This window comes from Dermochelys coriacea, chromosome 2 (genome assembly GCF_009764565.3).
Source record: "Dermochelys coriacea isolate rDerCor1 chromosome 2, rDerCor1.pri.v4, whole genome shotgun sequence".
Lineage (NCBI taxonomy): Eukaryota > Metazoa > Chordata > Testudines > Dermochelyidae > Dermochelys > Dermochelys coriacea.
In genome coordinates, this window is record NC_050069.1 from 242,202,405 (window position 1) to 242,220,457 (window position 18,053).

General features: G+C 38.4%; 1 protein-coding gene across 2 annotated transcripts in view; it reads right to left on the minus strand.

The window, feature by feature from the left end:
• ITGB1 (integrin subunit beta 1) overlaps window positions 1-18,053 on the minus strand; it is a 76,886-nt gene that overhangs the window by 31,854 nt on the left and 26,979 nt on the right. For both annotated transcript variants that reach the window (XM_038389261.2, XM_038389260.2), the window contains exons 2-11: window positions 16,908-16,977; window positions 16,518-16,603; window positions 14,388-14,610; window positions 10,963-11,133; window positions 10,425-10,663; window positions 8,177-8,332; window positions 4,591-4,686; window positions 3,370-3,459; window positions 2,477-2,617; window positions 2,107-2,309 (exon numbers count right to left, since the gene is read on the minus strand). In XM_038389261.2, the coding sequence (XP_038245189.2) occupies window positions 2,107-2,309; window positions 2,477-2,617; window positions 3,370-3,459; window positions 4,591-4,686; window positions 8,177-8,332; window positions 10,425-10,663; window positions 10,963-11,133; window positions 14,388-14,610; window positions 16,518-16,603; window positions 16,908-16,977 (1,475 nt within the window). The remainder of the gene's footprint in view (window positions 1-2,106; window positions 2,310-2,476; window positions 2,618-3,369; window positions 3,460-4,590; window positions 4,687-8,176; window positions 8,333-10,424; window positions 10,664-10,962; window positions 11,134-14,387; window positions 14,611-16,517; window positions 16,604-16,907; window positions 16,978-18,053) is intronic.

Consider the following 18,053-nt stretch of genomic DNA (forward strand, 5'->3'; position numbering starts at 1 on the left):
CAGCTGATCGTGGCTCCCAGTGGCCGCGGTTTGCCACTCCAGGCCAATGGGGGCTGCGGGAAGGGCGGCCAGCACATCCCTTGGCCCGCGCCACTTCCTGCAGCCCCCATTGGCCAGGAGCGGTGAGCCGTGGCCAGCAGGAGCCACGATCGGCCAAACCTGCCGACGCGGCAGGTAAACAAACCGGTCCGGCCTGCCAGGGGCTTTCCTTGAACAAGTGGCAGACTGGCTTTGAGAACCACAGATCTAGGGTATGTCTACACTTATAATGCTACGGTGGCACTATTGGTGTCTACACAGGGACTTAGGTCAGTTTAACAATGCCACTTGGGGTTGTGGATTTCACACCCCGTGACGCAGTTAAATTGACCTAATTTTCTGGTATAGACCTGGCCTCAGTGTCAAGCTAAATACAAGGTGGAGCAGATTACTTAGCAGAAGTGGTTAATCCAGTTTTCCCCCACCCCATGACAGGATAGGTGTTAATGGTCCACATCACCTTGAATGATCCCTTGAAACATGAATTAACTGCTTATGCTAAACAATCTGTTGCACCTTGTATTTAGCTGTGACACTCTAGGTATGTTAATACAGCAAAGAAAATCTGTGGCTTGCCTGTGCCATCCAATTCGATTCATGGGCTCAGACTGTAGGGCTATTTCATGGCTGTGTATACTTCTGGGCTCAGGCTGAAGCCTGGGCTCTGGGACCCTGCAGGGTGCGAGCCTAGAGCCCGGGCTCCAGCCCAAACCCAGAATGAAACAGCCCTGCAGCCTGAGACCCATGAGCCTGAGTTGGCTGGCATGGGCCAGCTGCGGTTTTTTCTTTGCTGTGTAGACAGACCCTCTGAGTAATTCCCGAGACCCGAAGGAGCACTCTGTGTAGGCTTGAAAGTTTGTGTCTCTCACTAGCAGAAGACAGTCCAATAAAAGATATTCCCTCACCCTCCTTGACTCTCTAATATTCTGGGACCAACCTAGCTAGGACAATACTGCGTATAAATAATGTTTGGAATGTATTAACCAGATACCAGTGTTGTTCACTACTCTCTGAGAGATTGGATCCTACTTCCCTAAAGGTGAAATTCTTAGGAGTTGAGCCACATTGTCAGGTTGTCTTCCTGGTTTTCTAGAAGGAATCATCTTTATTTTAGCTATAGGTTTCTTTGAAAATGAAGCGCCCAAACTGGGATTATCGGGTTGATGTCTAACTGGCCCACTTCTAGGGCCAAATTCTGATCTTTTAAAATCCAGTGCAACTTCAGTAAAGCCAATAGAATTAAGTCCGACTTTCACTGGTGTAATAAAGCAGAATTTGGTTTCTAGTTTACTTTCCATAACTTGTAGTGAACACTACAAATATAATTAATGAAAGGGAATTTCAATTATACATATAAACACATAGGTCTATATAGCCTAAGGGATTTTAAAACATGTAAAAATTGAAGATATCTACATAATTAGAGCCTCAAACATTAAGGATACATAAAATAAAGAAAGCGAATGAGGAAAATCACAGCATCTTAAAAGCCTTGTCTGTTAATACTGATTGGCCTTGAATTTTCATTCATCACTGGTCTTGAGCAACTGGTGCCAGCTTGTCAGGCACTCCTGCCAAGAAGCTACAAAATGCATTGTAAAACTCCTTGGAAGAAAATCCAGACTTCATGTCTCAAAGGTAAAAATTAGGTCAATCTTAAAGCTCACAAGATTATAATTTACGCTCCATTTTTATTTGATCCTTGCAGTATTTTTCATAATAAATGGGTCTTAACATTTATAAATAAGGTATAAATATAAATAAGGAAACAGGAAAAATAGTAAGGCCTCCATATTCTTTGAAAGACCAACTCATGAAGGGCCAGATTCTGATACTTTGACTCATGCTTGGCAGTGCCTTAGTACATGAATAATTCCCCTTATTTTAGTGGAACTATTTCTGGAGACAAGTTAGTATTCAACACGGGTAAGGCCCTAAGATGACCAAGCACTGTAATGTTTCTCCCAGCCAACCTGCCCAAAATAAAAAAAAAAGCAAGCCTAATTAAAGAAACTATGTGCTCATATTTTCAGTTTGCCAAAAAGAATAAAAGGTCAATTTGTTTACCTGCAAGCACCACACTCAAATGTTCCATTTCCCTCATGGCAGACTGGACTATTAGGAATTCCCTCATTTTGACACTGACATTCACAGATGAACTGAAGATTAATTTCCACTTCTTCAGTGAAACCCAGTGGTTTAATTTTAATGGTTTCATTTTGTCCTTTCTTTGGACACTCGTTAGCAGTTACACTAATCTCAAATTTAACCTGTAAGCAAAATAAATGGATTCTTACATCAGTACTAAAAGGCGCTCTGTCTAAATTATTAAAAAGTAAAATATTACAGAGATCTGCAGTCTTGTTCAATTCTTTAGGTATTAAAAATGTATGTTGTCAGATATGTACTATATACTTCAACTGAACAGAACAATTACCTCATCTCCAATTGAAATGTTGGAACACTTTCTGCCATTTTCTCCTGTGCCATTCACTTCATTCTTGCAGTAAGATTTATAATTGATTGTTACTCCTTTTGGTAACTTGCTGTTTTCCAAGATAACCTCTGAAGACAAGGACTAAAACAAAAATTAGTTATTAGTTAAGTAATAAACTACCATCTAGCTTTAAAAGAGTTGACAAATAAAGGTGGAGCCTATTAAATGGGCATTTCCTGAAGAGAGACTTTCCCAAAAATACATTCTCTACACACCAGCCTCCAGTACAGTAAAGGAGAACAAAATCTGGAAAGGAATAAAACTGCACACACATTATCCTTATTAGAAGACACTTTTCAGAATGTTCTGTGCAGGGTCATTAGGTTTTATCAGTCCTTTCTCACCCCAGGGTGTTTTCTTACCAGTTCCCCAAAGATTCACTACTTCTGTTATAACCCATTTTCACTATTCTTTGAAGTACTACTATCATCATTTAAGGACCAGAGGTAGCTTCCCTCCAGAACTTAACAACATGGCTCAAACATTATTAAACATAAAGGTTGCTGCGGTGAAGAAAAGCACAGCTTCTTTCCTCTCCTTACAATAAGAAAAGATCATGCAGGGAAAAATAAGCATGTCCTCTTGATCACATCAGATGCAAGAAAACACAATTAACGTTAGATGGGTTTGAAAAGAGAAGTCAAGTCTTTTTTTTGTAGAGAAAATGCTAATCTTTATATACAGCTGTGCACTTTTCATCAGAATTTGACAAGATTATGCAATTATCAACATTCCATCTCCTACTCCATTCACAATGTTTTTAAAAAAGAGCATACCTCAGTGGGCTTCTCTAGAAACTGATGCCAATATATGTGAATTAAAAACAAACTTACATTGTAGGCGTCAATAATCAGTTGAATCACATTGCTGGAATTTGCAGAGAGAGTTCCAACTGCTGACTTTGGGATCAGATTTTTCAGTTCCTTTTAATATTAAAAGTAGAAAGTGTAAATTCCTTTTACACAAATATGAATCCCACCTCTAAAAGGTTCTTTATTATGTACACTGAGATACAGTAGATCAGAGTTATGAACACCAGAATTATGAACTGACCAGTCAACCACACACCACATTTGGAACCCGAAGCATGCAATCAGGCAGCAGCAGAGACCAAAAAACAAACAAACAAACAAACAAACAAACAAACAAACAAACAAACAAACCCGCAAATACAGTACAGTATTGTATTAAATGTAAACTACTAAAAAATAAAGGAAAGGCAGCGTTTTTCTTCTGCATAATAAAGTTTCAAAGCTGCATTAAGTCAATTTCAGCTGTAAACTTTTGAAAGAACCACCATAATGTTTGTTCACAGTTATGAGCATTCAGAGTTTGAACAACTTCCATTCCCGGGATGTCCGTAACTCTGAGATTCTACCTTATACAGTCAGGAACAACTCCCAAGACCAAGACAAAAACGTTGCCAATAGTTTCAGTAACTTGAAGGAATAAAAAAAAACAGTGACTGGACTATTGGAAACAAAATTATGCAATCTTTTGATTGAATAAAAAAGGAAGATATTCTCCTTAAAATTATTTTAGTTCTGTTGGTAAAATCATAAAATACAAATAATGGCAAACCCACCTTTTCAAGTTCTCTAAATCAGGTATTGAGGGGACTAGTTTTAAAACATGTTTAAGAGTTATGTGCTTTTCCAAAACTCCTTCCCCTTAAGCTCAGCTCTGCCCCTCCCACAATTCTCCTTTGACTCTGCATCTCCATGCCCCTCAGATATTCTGAAGCAAAAAGTAGATCCTGCACTGTTATTTCTAACCTAAATTAAGAAAGATTAAATCCCACTTTCTGCTTGAAAAATAAAAGCAGACTGGTAGGTTTTATATTGGGACAGGCAACTGCTCAAGAAGAGAGTGCTTAGTAATTAGCAGACATGGCAAAAATCACTTTCATGGTCCCTCGTTTTCATACACATTTTAATTTCAAATCACATTAGTTTTGATGAATGCATACTGGATCATCAGAATCAGCCTCTCAACTGTCTGGAAAAATATAATCAACAGAAGCTTCTCTCATGTGATTTTTTTTTTTTGTTTACCTTGTAAACTGCCTGAAACTCCTCAGTAACAGCAAAAATTGTCTGAATGTTGTTCTCACTAAGCTTCTGTACCAGGTGAGCAATGGAGGGATAATCCTGTAAAATTAGACATGAAACTTAATTCAAATTTAGCAGATACAGAACAATCTGGGGATTTTTTAAATCTTACATAATATTAAATTGCTTTTTGAATTTAAAAAGCACAGGCTTCCAACCAGACACCAATAGTTTAGTTAAAGGGCAAGCTTTTTTAAAAACACAAACAAAAAAAACTCCCCCAAAACCAAAATATCCACAAAACCCTTCGAGGCAGGACTGTCTACCAGCAGGTGAATATGGTATAAGCACATTTTAGACAAGACTATAATATAAAATAAATATAAATCAAATCTTCACACTTCTATAAAGTCTGATTTAATCGCTAACAATGTCCTCAAACACATATTCTATCATGTTTCATAGTACTTTTGACTTAATCAAAACCATTAGCCTTGTGTGGTGTTTTATCCATTTAAAGACGAAACAAACTGTGACCCAAATGTAGTCTTGTATTAAACAAAATGTTTATTTTAATCTACGTAAAATGTGTTTGGGAACGTGTACATGCACACACTTTTTACAGCTACTTGTCTTTAGCCAATAGAGTATTTAATTATCTACACACATTTTATTTTATCTACTTACCAAAAAGCCACAAAAGCATAGCTGTTACCACACTCTTGTCTTAAACATATTACATGCTACATATCAACAGGCCTGAATAACTTGCACCTGAAAGTCCTAAAAGAGTTGGCTGAAGAGATCTCTGACCCACCTGATGTTAATTTGTAATAAATCTTGGAATAATGAGGAAATTCCACAAGAGTACTAACATTGTGCCAGCATTTAAAAAAGGCAATGGGATGACCAGGGTAATGGTAGGCCAGTCAGCTGGACATCAATCCCACACAAAATAAGATAAACGGTGATTTGGGATTCAATTAATAAATAATTAAAATATAGGAATACTAATACCAGTCAATATGGTTTTATAGAAACCTTATAGAGCTACACGGGAAGGTGCTGCTGACACCAGTATGTCCACCAGTCTATGGGAGGATTCTTGCACCATCTCCACCTGTATGTCCACAGAGGAGGTCACTCTCATATGCTCTGTAGTCATCCTGCAGAGGAGAGGACACCCCAGACATCACTGCATCATTTCAGTAATGAGGTGACTACATAGGAGGAGTCTCTTCAACCTCTTTTACAGGAGGCTCCAGGAGGGTTATTTGGTCTCACTCGGTACTGACATCAGCACTGGGAACAACGTCCCGAGTCTCTTCTCTTGGGGAGAAGCATGGGAGGAAACCCCCAGGGATTCCAAAATGGCCACTGGTAGGGCATGGGGCCCCCAACCCCTACTAGCGCAAGTAGGGAACCAAGTCTCTGGACCAATGTGGACCCTCTGTTGCATACCAGGAGCGCAACTCTCTTGAAGGTGAACAATGCCTTTGATCCCAAGATTGAGGGGCATAAGAACCTACTTCGGACTCTAAGGAAGAAGACACCGAGTCTCCTGACCAGGGAGGTGCTGTACCACACAGTGACAAGGTCTGGCAGTGCGTCTCCAAAGACTTAAGCAACAGGGACAGCATGCTGGGCTTGCCTTTTGATGGTGTCTGGCGAGGAGGTGCCAGATGGTCTGAAGTAGGTACTGAATCTGAACAACAGTGGTAGGTAAGTGCAGCAAAGACTACATATCAACTGGTAATGGATCAGCAACTCCTGCACCACCACAGATTCTGGTACTGAAATGCACTGGAGATCTCACACCACATCACATGCTTCTGGGTGTGATTTGGACCAAGAGGGCTGACCTGATGCTGCTGTTGTTGCATCGAAGGGGTTGGTACAGTGCTCCAGCAGCGGTCAGTCATAATGCTACAGGCCCCAGTGCTGGAATCCATGAACCTTCATGAGGTACTACTGGCACTGGGGAGTGCCTTCTTTCTGAGGACACTCTACCCTATTCCCCAGCATACCTACTGGATGTCAGTGCTGGGGATCTTGATCTTTTGGAGGAAGAGTCCTTTAAAGTACCCCACCAGTGTTTCTTTTTTGGTCCTGGGGGAGGAGAGTGCTGCCGAGACACCACAATGGAGCACTCTTGACAGAAGTAGACATGCATACTGCCCACTTGGAACGTACAGCCACCTTAAGAAGTGACAAAGCTTCACCTCTGTATCTTTTTTGGTTCTGGGCTTAAATTCCTTACACATCTGGCACCTGTCCTGGACGTGATCCTCACCAAGGCACTTCATACATCAAAAATGAGGGTCACTCACTGACATGGATTTCCTGCAGCTGATGCAAGATATACAGCCCAGAGAACGAGGCATTCCCCAGTACCAGGTGTCAGTACTCAGAAAAAAGCGGGAACTGACAGATCTACTAAATTCTTAAAAAATGAAACCTACACTAAACTAACTATAACTTTATAAAAAACGTGTACCAACTATATACTCTAGAAATAATTTTCCTGAAAGGAAAAACATTGCCAAAGCAAGCTAACACACTCCAGCTACCAAGTATGAGCAGTAACAAGGAACTGAGGGGGAGTAAGGGTTGGCTCCATCCTTTATAACATGGCAGAGCAGCACATGGCAGCAGAGGATGCATGCGCCACTGAGAGAGGTACGGCTAAGCGAAAGATCTCTGATGCTGGTGCACTGGGTGCATGCACACTTGAAGTGGTGTGCACATGTGCAATCACGGAAAGAAGAATGGTAAATAGTGATTAGGACAGGGAAGTCATTGGTCCATCAAACAAAGTACATTTTAATATCGTCAAATGAAAAGTTACACATCTAAGAACAAGGAATGCAGGCTATGCCTGCAGGTTTGGGGGACTGCATCTTGGAAAGCAGTAACTCTAAAAAGGATTTAGGGTTTACAGTCAACAAGTAACTGAACATGAGCTTCTAGTGTGATGCGTTGGATGTGTAAACAAGTGAGTAGGGAGTCAATTTTACCTCTGTATATAGCGTCAGAGAGATACTAGAATACTGTATTCAGTTCTGATGGCCACATTTTAAAAATTTGAAAAATTGGAGATGATACAGAAAAGAACACAAAAAAAGATTTGAAGGCTGAAGAAAATGCTTTACAGTGAGACTTAAAGAGCTCAACCTGTTTAGTTTATTAAAAAGACAATTGAGAGGTGACTTAATTACAGTGTAGCAGTACTTTCACAGGGAGAATATACCAGCTATTAAAAGGCTCTTAAATCTAGCATAACAAGAACCAGTGGCCAGACAAATTCAAATTAGAAATCAGACAATTTTTTTAAACCAGTGACTGTGATTAAGCATTGAAACAAACTACCTAGGGACACAGTGGATTCTCTATCTCTATCTTTTCAAGTTACACCTGGATGCCTTTTTGGAAGATATGTTTTAGCCAAACAAGTTATTAGCCTCGATACGTAGGAACAGGGTAAAACGTAATGGCCTGTGATACACAGGCAGCCAGACTAGATGATCTAATGATCCCTTTCTGACCTTAAACTTTATTAATTTACTTTGGTTTAGGTATGAAGACTTACATAGTAATGACTCATTGTGTACATGTTATTTTCCAGATGACACCTCCCATCATTTGGTAAAACAATTCCACCAAGTTTACCATCTCCAGCAAAGTGGAATCCAGCATCCGTAGAAAATACCAACAATCGGGTCACATTTCTCCATCCAATTTGTGTCTTAGGGGACAAAAGGTTTATGATTTTTATTTCATTCTTTTAAAAACTAATCTCCCCCCCACTAATTTGATTAAAGCAATGCAACATACACTTAGATTTAAATACAAGAAGGCAGACATGACAAATATTCAAAAAAACCCTAAAATAAGCCTTAAAAAGTTAGTTAGTTTATGCACATATTTTGTTCAAGTCTGTCCTGTAATATTATCAGCAACAGTAGCACTTGTATAGCACCTTTCATCAGAGAACAAAACACTTTCTGACCTAGACTCTTGTCTGTTCTGCTCTCTAAGCACTACCTGAATGGCACAAAGGATGAAGAAACTGCCCATATCACCCCAACTGTGGAGTTTCCGTAAGACATAATGCCGACATAACCAGTTCCCATATCACTACCCTGTAACCCAATGATAGAGAGCATGTTTGGGGTAAAAGTGCACAGTGTGCTCTGGCAAGCCCGTATAGTCAGATGGACCCTTATCAACTAGTGGATATTAAAGAATCCCCTAGGCTGTCCTAAACTGCACAAGTTCCACAGCCAGCACAGAACAGGCTAGAGAATCAGGGGAGCTATAACTAGATCCCTGACATCCCCTCTTCTCGTCTCTATTCCGCCCATTGCAAATTGGGCGCAGCAGAGTTCTGAGCCTACAAATATGGGGCTCAATCCTGTAAACTTTCTCAGCCATCTACAGAAGTTAGAGGATTGGGGTCCTAATTCATTTAAGACGGAGAGAGGAAAAAGGCAAAATACTCATTAGAATCTCAGAAAATTCATAGTTAAAGCTGCAATTCTAAAATAATGCATTGGCTTCTCCTTTAAATAACAGCAGCAACCTCAACTCTGACTTAATAGTTTAACAATACAATGATATTGTAAAAAAGCAATAGCTTGTGCTTGTGTTCTGGAATTTTGCATTGTGCAGGTGTGTATCAGTATCAATGACTTTAGTTGAAATTGTTTGGGAAATAACAGAATGAGAAGGCGGCACATTTCAGTCTCTCAGGTTTATTTTATAGTATTACGGTTAACTTAGAGCTTCAGGTGTAGACCCAATGGTTGCATACATCAATAAAGTGCTGGCGTGTCACTATTGAAATGGCCTGTACTGAAGGTTTTTTTGTTGGTGGTTTTAGAAGTGTTTTAAATGAGAAGTATTGTGTGACATACAGTACTTTCATTTCTATGTCCGGAATGCTGGTGGCATGACATGTTACATTTGCTTCTAAGTAAAGATTTCTAGAATATTTCTATTTGTAAGAGGTCTTCCTATTATTTTCTGAGTGTGGTGAGTAGGAAGGAAGAGAAGGTTATTATACAGTTAAGATGTCACTTTCCTTTTGTTATCTCTACTGGGCATTAAGGCTGTAATTACTTAAATAAGGATGACAGAAAAAAGGGGGGGGTGGGCTGGGGTGGAAAAAAAGTGTAGAAAGTTGTGCCCGGACCAAACTCGAACCAACTACTGGGGACAAACTACTGAGGAACCAAGGAAGTTTTGTGAGCAAGTGTTTTGCAAGCTCCTTTGTGAACGTTTTGAACTCTGAATCCACTGGTCCATAGACCAAAAGTAGCAAAAATTAAAAAGGGGAGAGTTAAGTTCCATATACTCAATATAAGTAGCCTGTAAAAAAGTGCAATACACAGAAGTGTTTTGCATATATTTTAAAATAAAATTATGAAGGGTACTTTACATGTAAAAGTCATTTGAGAACACTTGTTTAATCTTGTTAAAAACATCCACGTGCCGCAAAGATTTCATGATTTTGAGTCTTCTTTTACAGAAACTTCTGGGAACAGAATGTTCATGGACTGCCCTCCATTCCAAACAGGGCTCATATTCCTAATTTCAAATTTCCCAGTAGGGCCCTTCAGTGAGTGGAATGTACATACTATACAATATAAGTGCATGCTTCCAGTTCTGTTTGCTGTGTCAACACCCGCTGCCCTAAGGATAAATCTCTCAGTCTTGGTTGGTAAAGTGAAATGTAGATCTGTTTTTAAACTTCAGGTCAACAACAGCGAGACACTCAGATTGCATTAAAATAGTTTGATCTAATATAGTAGTAATGAAAATTGATATACACTTACTCCACAAACTGCAACTTGCATTATTGCATCAAATCCACCTTCAGGAGAATCCAAATTGCCAGAAATGTGTTGTTTACCTACAAGTTCATTGAACAGCTTTCCCTCACTGGTAAGGTTGAGCACATTTTTGTAACTAAATGGACTCGTGCAGTTTTGGTCCCCTGTACAAGGGTTCCTGAGTTTGGCTGGTGTGGTACTTATATAAGGCATCACAGTTTTCTCCACAAAGGAGCCAAATCCTAAAACAGAACAAAACCCCTCAGTCAGAGTGTAATTCTAGTATATATAATCATGATTGAATAGTGCACAATTCAAAAAATTTCAGTTTTTCCCCTCAACATTCCGAGTATTCTTTTGGAATAGTTTCTAAACTGTACTTTATTAGAAGAATAGCAATAATATGAATATTGCTCATTTTTCTTCTATTATTTTTCAGACAATCAAAAAACACATCAGTAAATTCAACTTTACCAATTTTAAATCTACAAATGGGATTTTTCCCTTTTCCCACACCCAGAAATAATTAATCCTTTCTTACCAATTCGAAAATCTGAAGTTATTTTCTCCATTTCTCTCATTAGAGCAGTACCAAGACTCTTCACATTCTCTAAATCATCCTTCATGGAATAAGAGAGGTCCATAAGGTAATAAAGATCAATGGGGTAGTCTTCAGCTCTCTTAAATTTTAATGAAAATGTCTGTGGTTCCCCTAAACCAACAAAAAATAACCCCCATTCATTACAAAATGAAGAGTAACCGAACTGACAAGAAATATAAATTCTTTATTGAAGGTCTTTCATCGATGTCCTAAAAAAAAGGTTCACCCCAACCATGAATAAGGTTACTTCTATAACTGGAAGTGGTCAACTGCAAATTAATATATCCAGGATTTTCAAAAGTGACTAACAATTTTGCATGTCCGATATGAAACACCTTAAAGAAGCCTGATTTTCAGAAAGATCTGAAGGCCAACTCTTTGAAATCAGGTCCCTATAGGTTGTTTTATGTTTAATACATGAAAATCTGTGACACCAAAAATCAGTAGTCACTTTTGAAATCTTGACCTACATATTAATTTCAACAAATAATGTCTTTTATACCACTAAAACACACAAACAGAAAAGACTATGCATATTTGAAATTAAAGAGGTAAAAAAAACTTAAAGGAAATTAAGAGATGGTTTACCCTTTCATCCCTATCTCACCCTGTTGCGATTACTTATTACAGTCTTAAAACATGGGATGAGCTTATATAACATGTAAAAAAAAAAATCCAACAAAGATAGATCCCCTTTAAATGAAAAAATTCAAGGATGAAAGACTTATTCCAAGATTCCTTTTTGCAGAAACACTGAAGAATTTAACGAGGAGTACTTGCGGCACCTTAGAGACTAACAAATGTATTTGAGCATAAGTTTTCGTGGGCTAAAACCCACTTCATCAGATGCATGCAGTGGAAAATACAGTAGGAAGATACACACACACACACACACTGAAAAAATGGGTGTTGCCATACCAACTATAACAAGAATAATCAGTTAAGGTGAGCTATTATCAGCTGGAGAAAAAAAAAAAAAAAAACCTTTTGTAGTGATAATCAGGATGAATATAGTCGACTGAGTGTCTCACAGTGAAACTAATCCTTAGAATTCCACTGCCAACTCTGGCCAAGTAACCAATGGTTTCCAAGATTATTACAAATGGCAGATTGTCCCCCCTTAGATCTGGATAGGCTTCATTAGAGCCCTGTATACCCAGGCCCTACCAACGTGAAGGTTTCTGCCTGAAAGTGCAGAAACTGACACTTGGAACTTAGGGCTACACTCAGGACCTTACTGATATTCTAAAGTCTTGGGAAGATTCTACCCTAAGATGCTACAGAAGGATTTGGAAAACCTTTTACTAATGGTGTTAAGAGTGAAATCTAATTCCCCTTCATGAGCCATACAAGTCAATTCTAGTTTCTTCTCGACTATTTTAAATTACTCACAGGCCAAGGCCATGCCTTTGAGGCTCTGAAACTCACAGGAAGACAGACACACTGACTGTTTCCCTTCATACTTCCTGAAAGTTATTGCCAATGTGAAGCTTCAAGTCAAAGTGCCACCTGCAATGGTAATGTCACTTTAGTTTCACAAACCCCCATGAAGCCACCATTCAAACCCTCACAAAGCTTCTCTCTTCCATCTGACTTTTAAAGTCTCATTTTGGCAGTCATTACTTTGTCTTGCAGAGTTTTAGTTTGCAACTGTCTCAACTAGAATCCTAACTTTAGTTCTACCCAGATAAAGTAGTTCTTGAATGAGCTGATCCCTAAATCAATTCTCCATTTTATTCAAAAGATGGCAAGACTTTTCATTGACCCTACCAGATTCCTAGATCTCTGGAGTACTATTATAATTTTCTCTTGTAAGAACTCTGTTTTCCTGTTCAAAAGGAGCCAAGTCTCTATTTCAGGGATGAAAATGGCTACACAATTACCTTGTGGTTTGTGCTCATTCACCTAGGTCTGTACCCACTTCTTTGGCCAAGAACAAGGTATCTTATATGAAAATCTGCAAATCTGGTTGCTGGGCTTCTGCTCTCATGGTTACAAACCTCAAAAACTAGTTCTCAACTAGTGCAGCCTTTGGGCACAGAGTGCTTTGGCAGACAGCAATGCTCTCATAACTTTTCATTCTGTGTGTTTTTCCATCTTCCCTCCCTTTTATTATTAATCTGCGTAGACTGCATAGACTGTTGGTCCTTCATCAGTTGAAACTGAGCCGATCACACACACACACACACACACACACACACACACACACACGTCTTCCCATCTTCTCTTGCGCTGGCCATCCTTTGTCATGCTTGTCCATATCTCCTTGTTAGAAAATCATCCCACCTCTTTGGAGGCCAACTGCATGGCTGTTTCTGTTCTCGTGGATACCCCTCGGATATCGCTGCGGTCCATCTGTTATTGCTGAGTCGGGCCACATGTCCTGCCCACCGTATTTTGCTGAGCCTGCTTCCAACATTATTTTGTTGGGGATGTGATTGCAGAGAGAAATGCCCAAAAATGTTCATTCCATCGCCCTGTGTGTGACAGTTGATGTTCTTCAGTCTTTGTCAGTGACCATGTTTCTCTGCTACACAACACCGCTGGAAGCATGGTCGAGTTAAAAAGATTCGCACGAGTTATTTTGCTGATCTTTCCTTGGAGGATGTCCTTGATGTCACTGAATGTGCACCATCCAGCTTTTTTTCTGTGCAACAGTTCGCCTTTCTGATTGTGGCACATGTTGACTTCCTGGCCCAAATAAACGTATTTATCAACGTCTTGGATGTGCTCTCCTCCAAGAGTTATTTGGATTCTTGGAAGAACATCTGATCTCATGTATTTAGTTTTCAACCAGTTCATTTTTAATCTGACTTGACTACTTTTCGCATTCAGTTCTTTAAGCATTCTATCAAGCAGAGCTGTATTTTCGGCTATCAGCACTATGTCATCTGCGAACCTGAGATGGTTTAGCCACTCACCGTTTAAATTAATCCCGCCTTTCAAGTCTGCTCATTGAAAAACCAATTCAAGACAGGCTACTACTCTATTTTCCAGATGGACATGCTCCAGGATGACAGGTCAAAAGCACTACACAATGGGACAATTTTGTCTTAACCTGTAAACTAGTCTTTTCGTAGGAAAACATTTACTAATGCAAGCACCCTACATGTTCTTTGTTATCTTTTGTTTTTATATCAATGTTCTGTGTCAATTACACCCATCTACCTAAGCTTTTCTCTGATTCATCAGGTTATCTGAGCGCCTGAAGTTACAGAGATGGGACTGCTCTTCTTCAAATTGCTGCGCTTCCTAGCAACAATCATCATTATTGCAGAAAGATGTATGTAGCATTAAAAATATTAAATTCATAAATACTGAAAGCCTAAAAAATTATATGAAAATGAGAATTAATATCTCCATACCTGTTCGCAGCTTCAGTATCAATTGCTGTGGCTGGATCTGGGTAATGTCCTCTGGTTTGAGCTTTTCTGCAGTACCTTTGCTACGATTTGTTACCTCTTTATTTTTGAGGATTCCTTTGGTACCTCTAGGATTTTCTATTTCACCTGGAGAGCAGCCCTTACTCTTTAGTGCTGCCAAGTCATCACATCGGGCAGAAGTTGGCTCTCCTTCTTGTAAAAAGTTCTAGAAGATATGGGGAAGAACATCATCAAACTCACAGCAATTTACAATCTTTGACACATGGCTTGAGCACGTAACACTACTTTTGGTATTTACCCCATTATTTTTATGCACCAAGAACCTCTACACTGGAAAATTTTTAAGTGTATTTTAAATTGTAAAATATAAAACTCAAATATATTGTTTTACTAAATTTAGTAATGACTATAGTGAAAAATTTATACAGTGCAGCAGCTTATGGTTAACTTTACTAAAATCAATCTGTGCATGTGACTGAGGCAAGGTTAAAAAAAAAAAAAAAAGTTCAAATTAACTCTTCCAAGAGAAACATGAAGTCACTATTCAATTAGCTACTCTGACTGAGATGCTCAAAAACAACCACTAGCAAATGGGAAAATCTGCCTTTCCTCAACTACAAGAAACTGAACATATTTAATTGATATGTGCAGCAACAGAACTTTAGTTTTGCTTTTTTTGGAAACGTTGTAATTAAATAGTACATCACAGTATTTGGGTAGATTGTAACAGAATTACAGTGCTTTGATGACCCGAAGAAGAGCTCTATGTAGAGCTCGTCTCTCTCACCAACAGAAGTTGGTTCAATAAAAGATATTACCTCACCCACCTTCTCTCGATGTATACAACTCCTGATACATTTGGGAAAAGTTCAATGAGGAGGAGAAAGAAAGGAATGTATTTCTGAACTAAAAAGTCTTGGAAAACTTTGTCTTGAACAAAAGCTAACATCCCACAGTCCACAAAAGCATTTTGACCTGTAAATACAGTATGAATACATGCACTCATATGGCTTCTAATATGAGACATTTTTAATTACTGAAAGAAAGGTGAAGTTTTTTCAATACATAAGCAAAAATTGAAGATATTTATGCACATGTCCTAAAATGTGTCAGACATATTTATTGATGTGACACTGGCCCGGAGCTACATGAATCTGCAACCAAAACGACAAAGTTGAAGTTTACTAAATATATTCCAATATTTATGGAGGGTATGTGTATGTGGAACAGTAAATAGGTATGGCTTACTGTCTTATTAAGTATAAATCTTATTACTAAAAATCCAGAAACTTACATTATAACTTGCATTTGGCAGCAACCACTCTAGTTAAAGTTGTAACACGCTCTCAATTAACATTCCTGTTTTCAGTTTTGTATAATTGTCTGAAACATTCACATTTTAGGTTGAGATTTTCCATACCTGATCCCTGTTCAGGTTTTTTAAGTTGGAACAAACAGTTCAACATATGTGGCTAAGACTGTAGAATAAATTGTATGGTATTATCTTGTATTATCTGATACACAAGATCAGATCCTGTATGTTCAATCTTAAATTTTGCACTTCCTGAATTGAGTGCTTAATTACATAACCTTGCATTCTCTTTTTTTTGGTATGAAATATAAAACTAAAACACCAATCTAACCTAAGAATCAAATACTGAAACTTCAACATTTCAGGTTTAAAACCTATCTAAACCCCTCAAATCTCCCACTCCCAGCTTCCCTCTTCCACTTTGTTTGTATCTAGAATTACCAATCCTCTAATGTCACTGGGAGAATATAATTAAACACATCCAGACAGACTCCAGACTGGAATGATTTTAAATAACTATGAGACAGATCTCCTAAAGTCTGTGTGTCCTTAACATTTGGCAATGAAAGAGATCAAAATCTCTGGCAGTTTCTGATGGGCAGAGCTAGCCAATTTAGATTTCATCCAGTTATTTAGCATAAGATACTTGAATTGTTCTTCAGCTTTGATTTAGACATTGTAGACACTGAAGTAAATAGCTACTATTGAAAATCTTAAAATGGGGTAAGAATAGATAGGTGTTTTAGTACCCTAAAAACTAAGACAAAACATCAGAGAAAGCATTTCACAAATAAACTCACTATTTCTTTGCACCAGCCACAGTTTGGTCCTGCTTGTATACATTCCCCACATGATTTTGCATTAGCTTTTATACAATCACTTCCACCTATCAAGGAACAGAAATAAATTTTATTTTAAAATATGCTGGTAATCACACTTAATTTAAAATAAATAAATTACTCACTACTAGCCATATAACTCAAGGTTAATCCAGTTCTAACAGGCCACCAAGAAAAAGCAAAATATGAGCTTTTTTTTATTATTACTGCTTCTCTGATATGTTACCATGAAGTACATGAAGGCAAAAGTGTGCTATTTATATTAAATGAAACCATGGTAAAAATATACAGTTCAACTTTACTTTAAATCAATCTTGCTGAATTCAAGGTTTTTACAACATTTAGATGTACCTGGTTGGGCAAATCCATGCCAAATCGAGCAACATAGTAGTACAACCCAGATGAGCGAGTTGAAATTTTTCTGAAAAATAAAATGTAAGTAGTTGAGCTACTAATATATCAAACATAGTAGGACAGCATGGTAATATGGACATACAAATGTGATTCAGACATTATTGTGATAACATGCCTCAAGTAATCTTGTCAAATAGGTTAGGTGAGAGTGTGTTATGACCTGGTTAAACACTTATGATTGTACTTCTAGTATATGCAGATTGGACGTTACACTAGGAAGGTACCACTGTGGAGAGTTTATTTTCAAATTATTTTTTAAAAACTCTCTTGACTTAATACAGTGAAGTTTGAACCCTGTTAGGAACATGAGGGTTTTCTTATATAAACATTCAATTTGCAGTAAGCTAGGATGTGAATCTGCCCCTCCCTAGCTTGCTGAGCACTAACTGTCCATGGAGACCCTGCTGATGCGCACTAACAATTCCTCAACATGCTCTGATCTACCCTGCTTTGAAAGAGCAGTAGATCAAAGCATACTAACCAATAGTGCAAGGCAGCAGAGTCTATATGGACAGTTAGCGAACAGCAGGCTAGTGAGGGACAAACTTACACTCTAGCTTACTGCAAACTAAATGTTCACGTAGACAAGCCATAAGTAGCACAATTTTTTCCCCTCCAATGTGTATTACTTTGCATTTATCAACACTGAACTTCATCTGCAACTGTGATGCCCGTTCATTTTGTTTGGTTAGCTCCCTCGGGCGTTCTTCACATTCTTCTCTGAACTGACTAACCTAATCAACGCTGTCATCTGCAAAATTTTGCTACCTCACTGCTCACCCCTCCATCAGATTGTTAATAAATATATTAAACACTCCACCTAGTACAGAATCTGGAGATATCCTGCTGTTATCTTTTGCCATGATAAAAACTGATAATTTATTCCCTACTCTTTGTTTCCTGTCCCTTAGTCAGGTTTTGATCCATGACAATACTTTGCCTCTCATGCCAGGACAGATTCATTAATTTAGTGGCTTCTAGTTAGAGATCTTATCCAAGGCTTTTCAAAAGCATAAATAAATGTCAGTTGATTCTCCTTCATATATTATATTACTGACACTTTCAGTGAATTCTAACGGATTT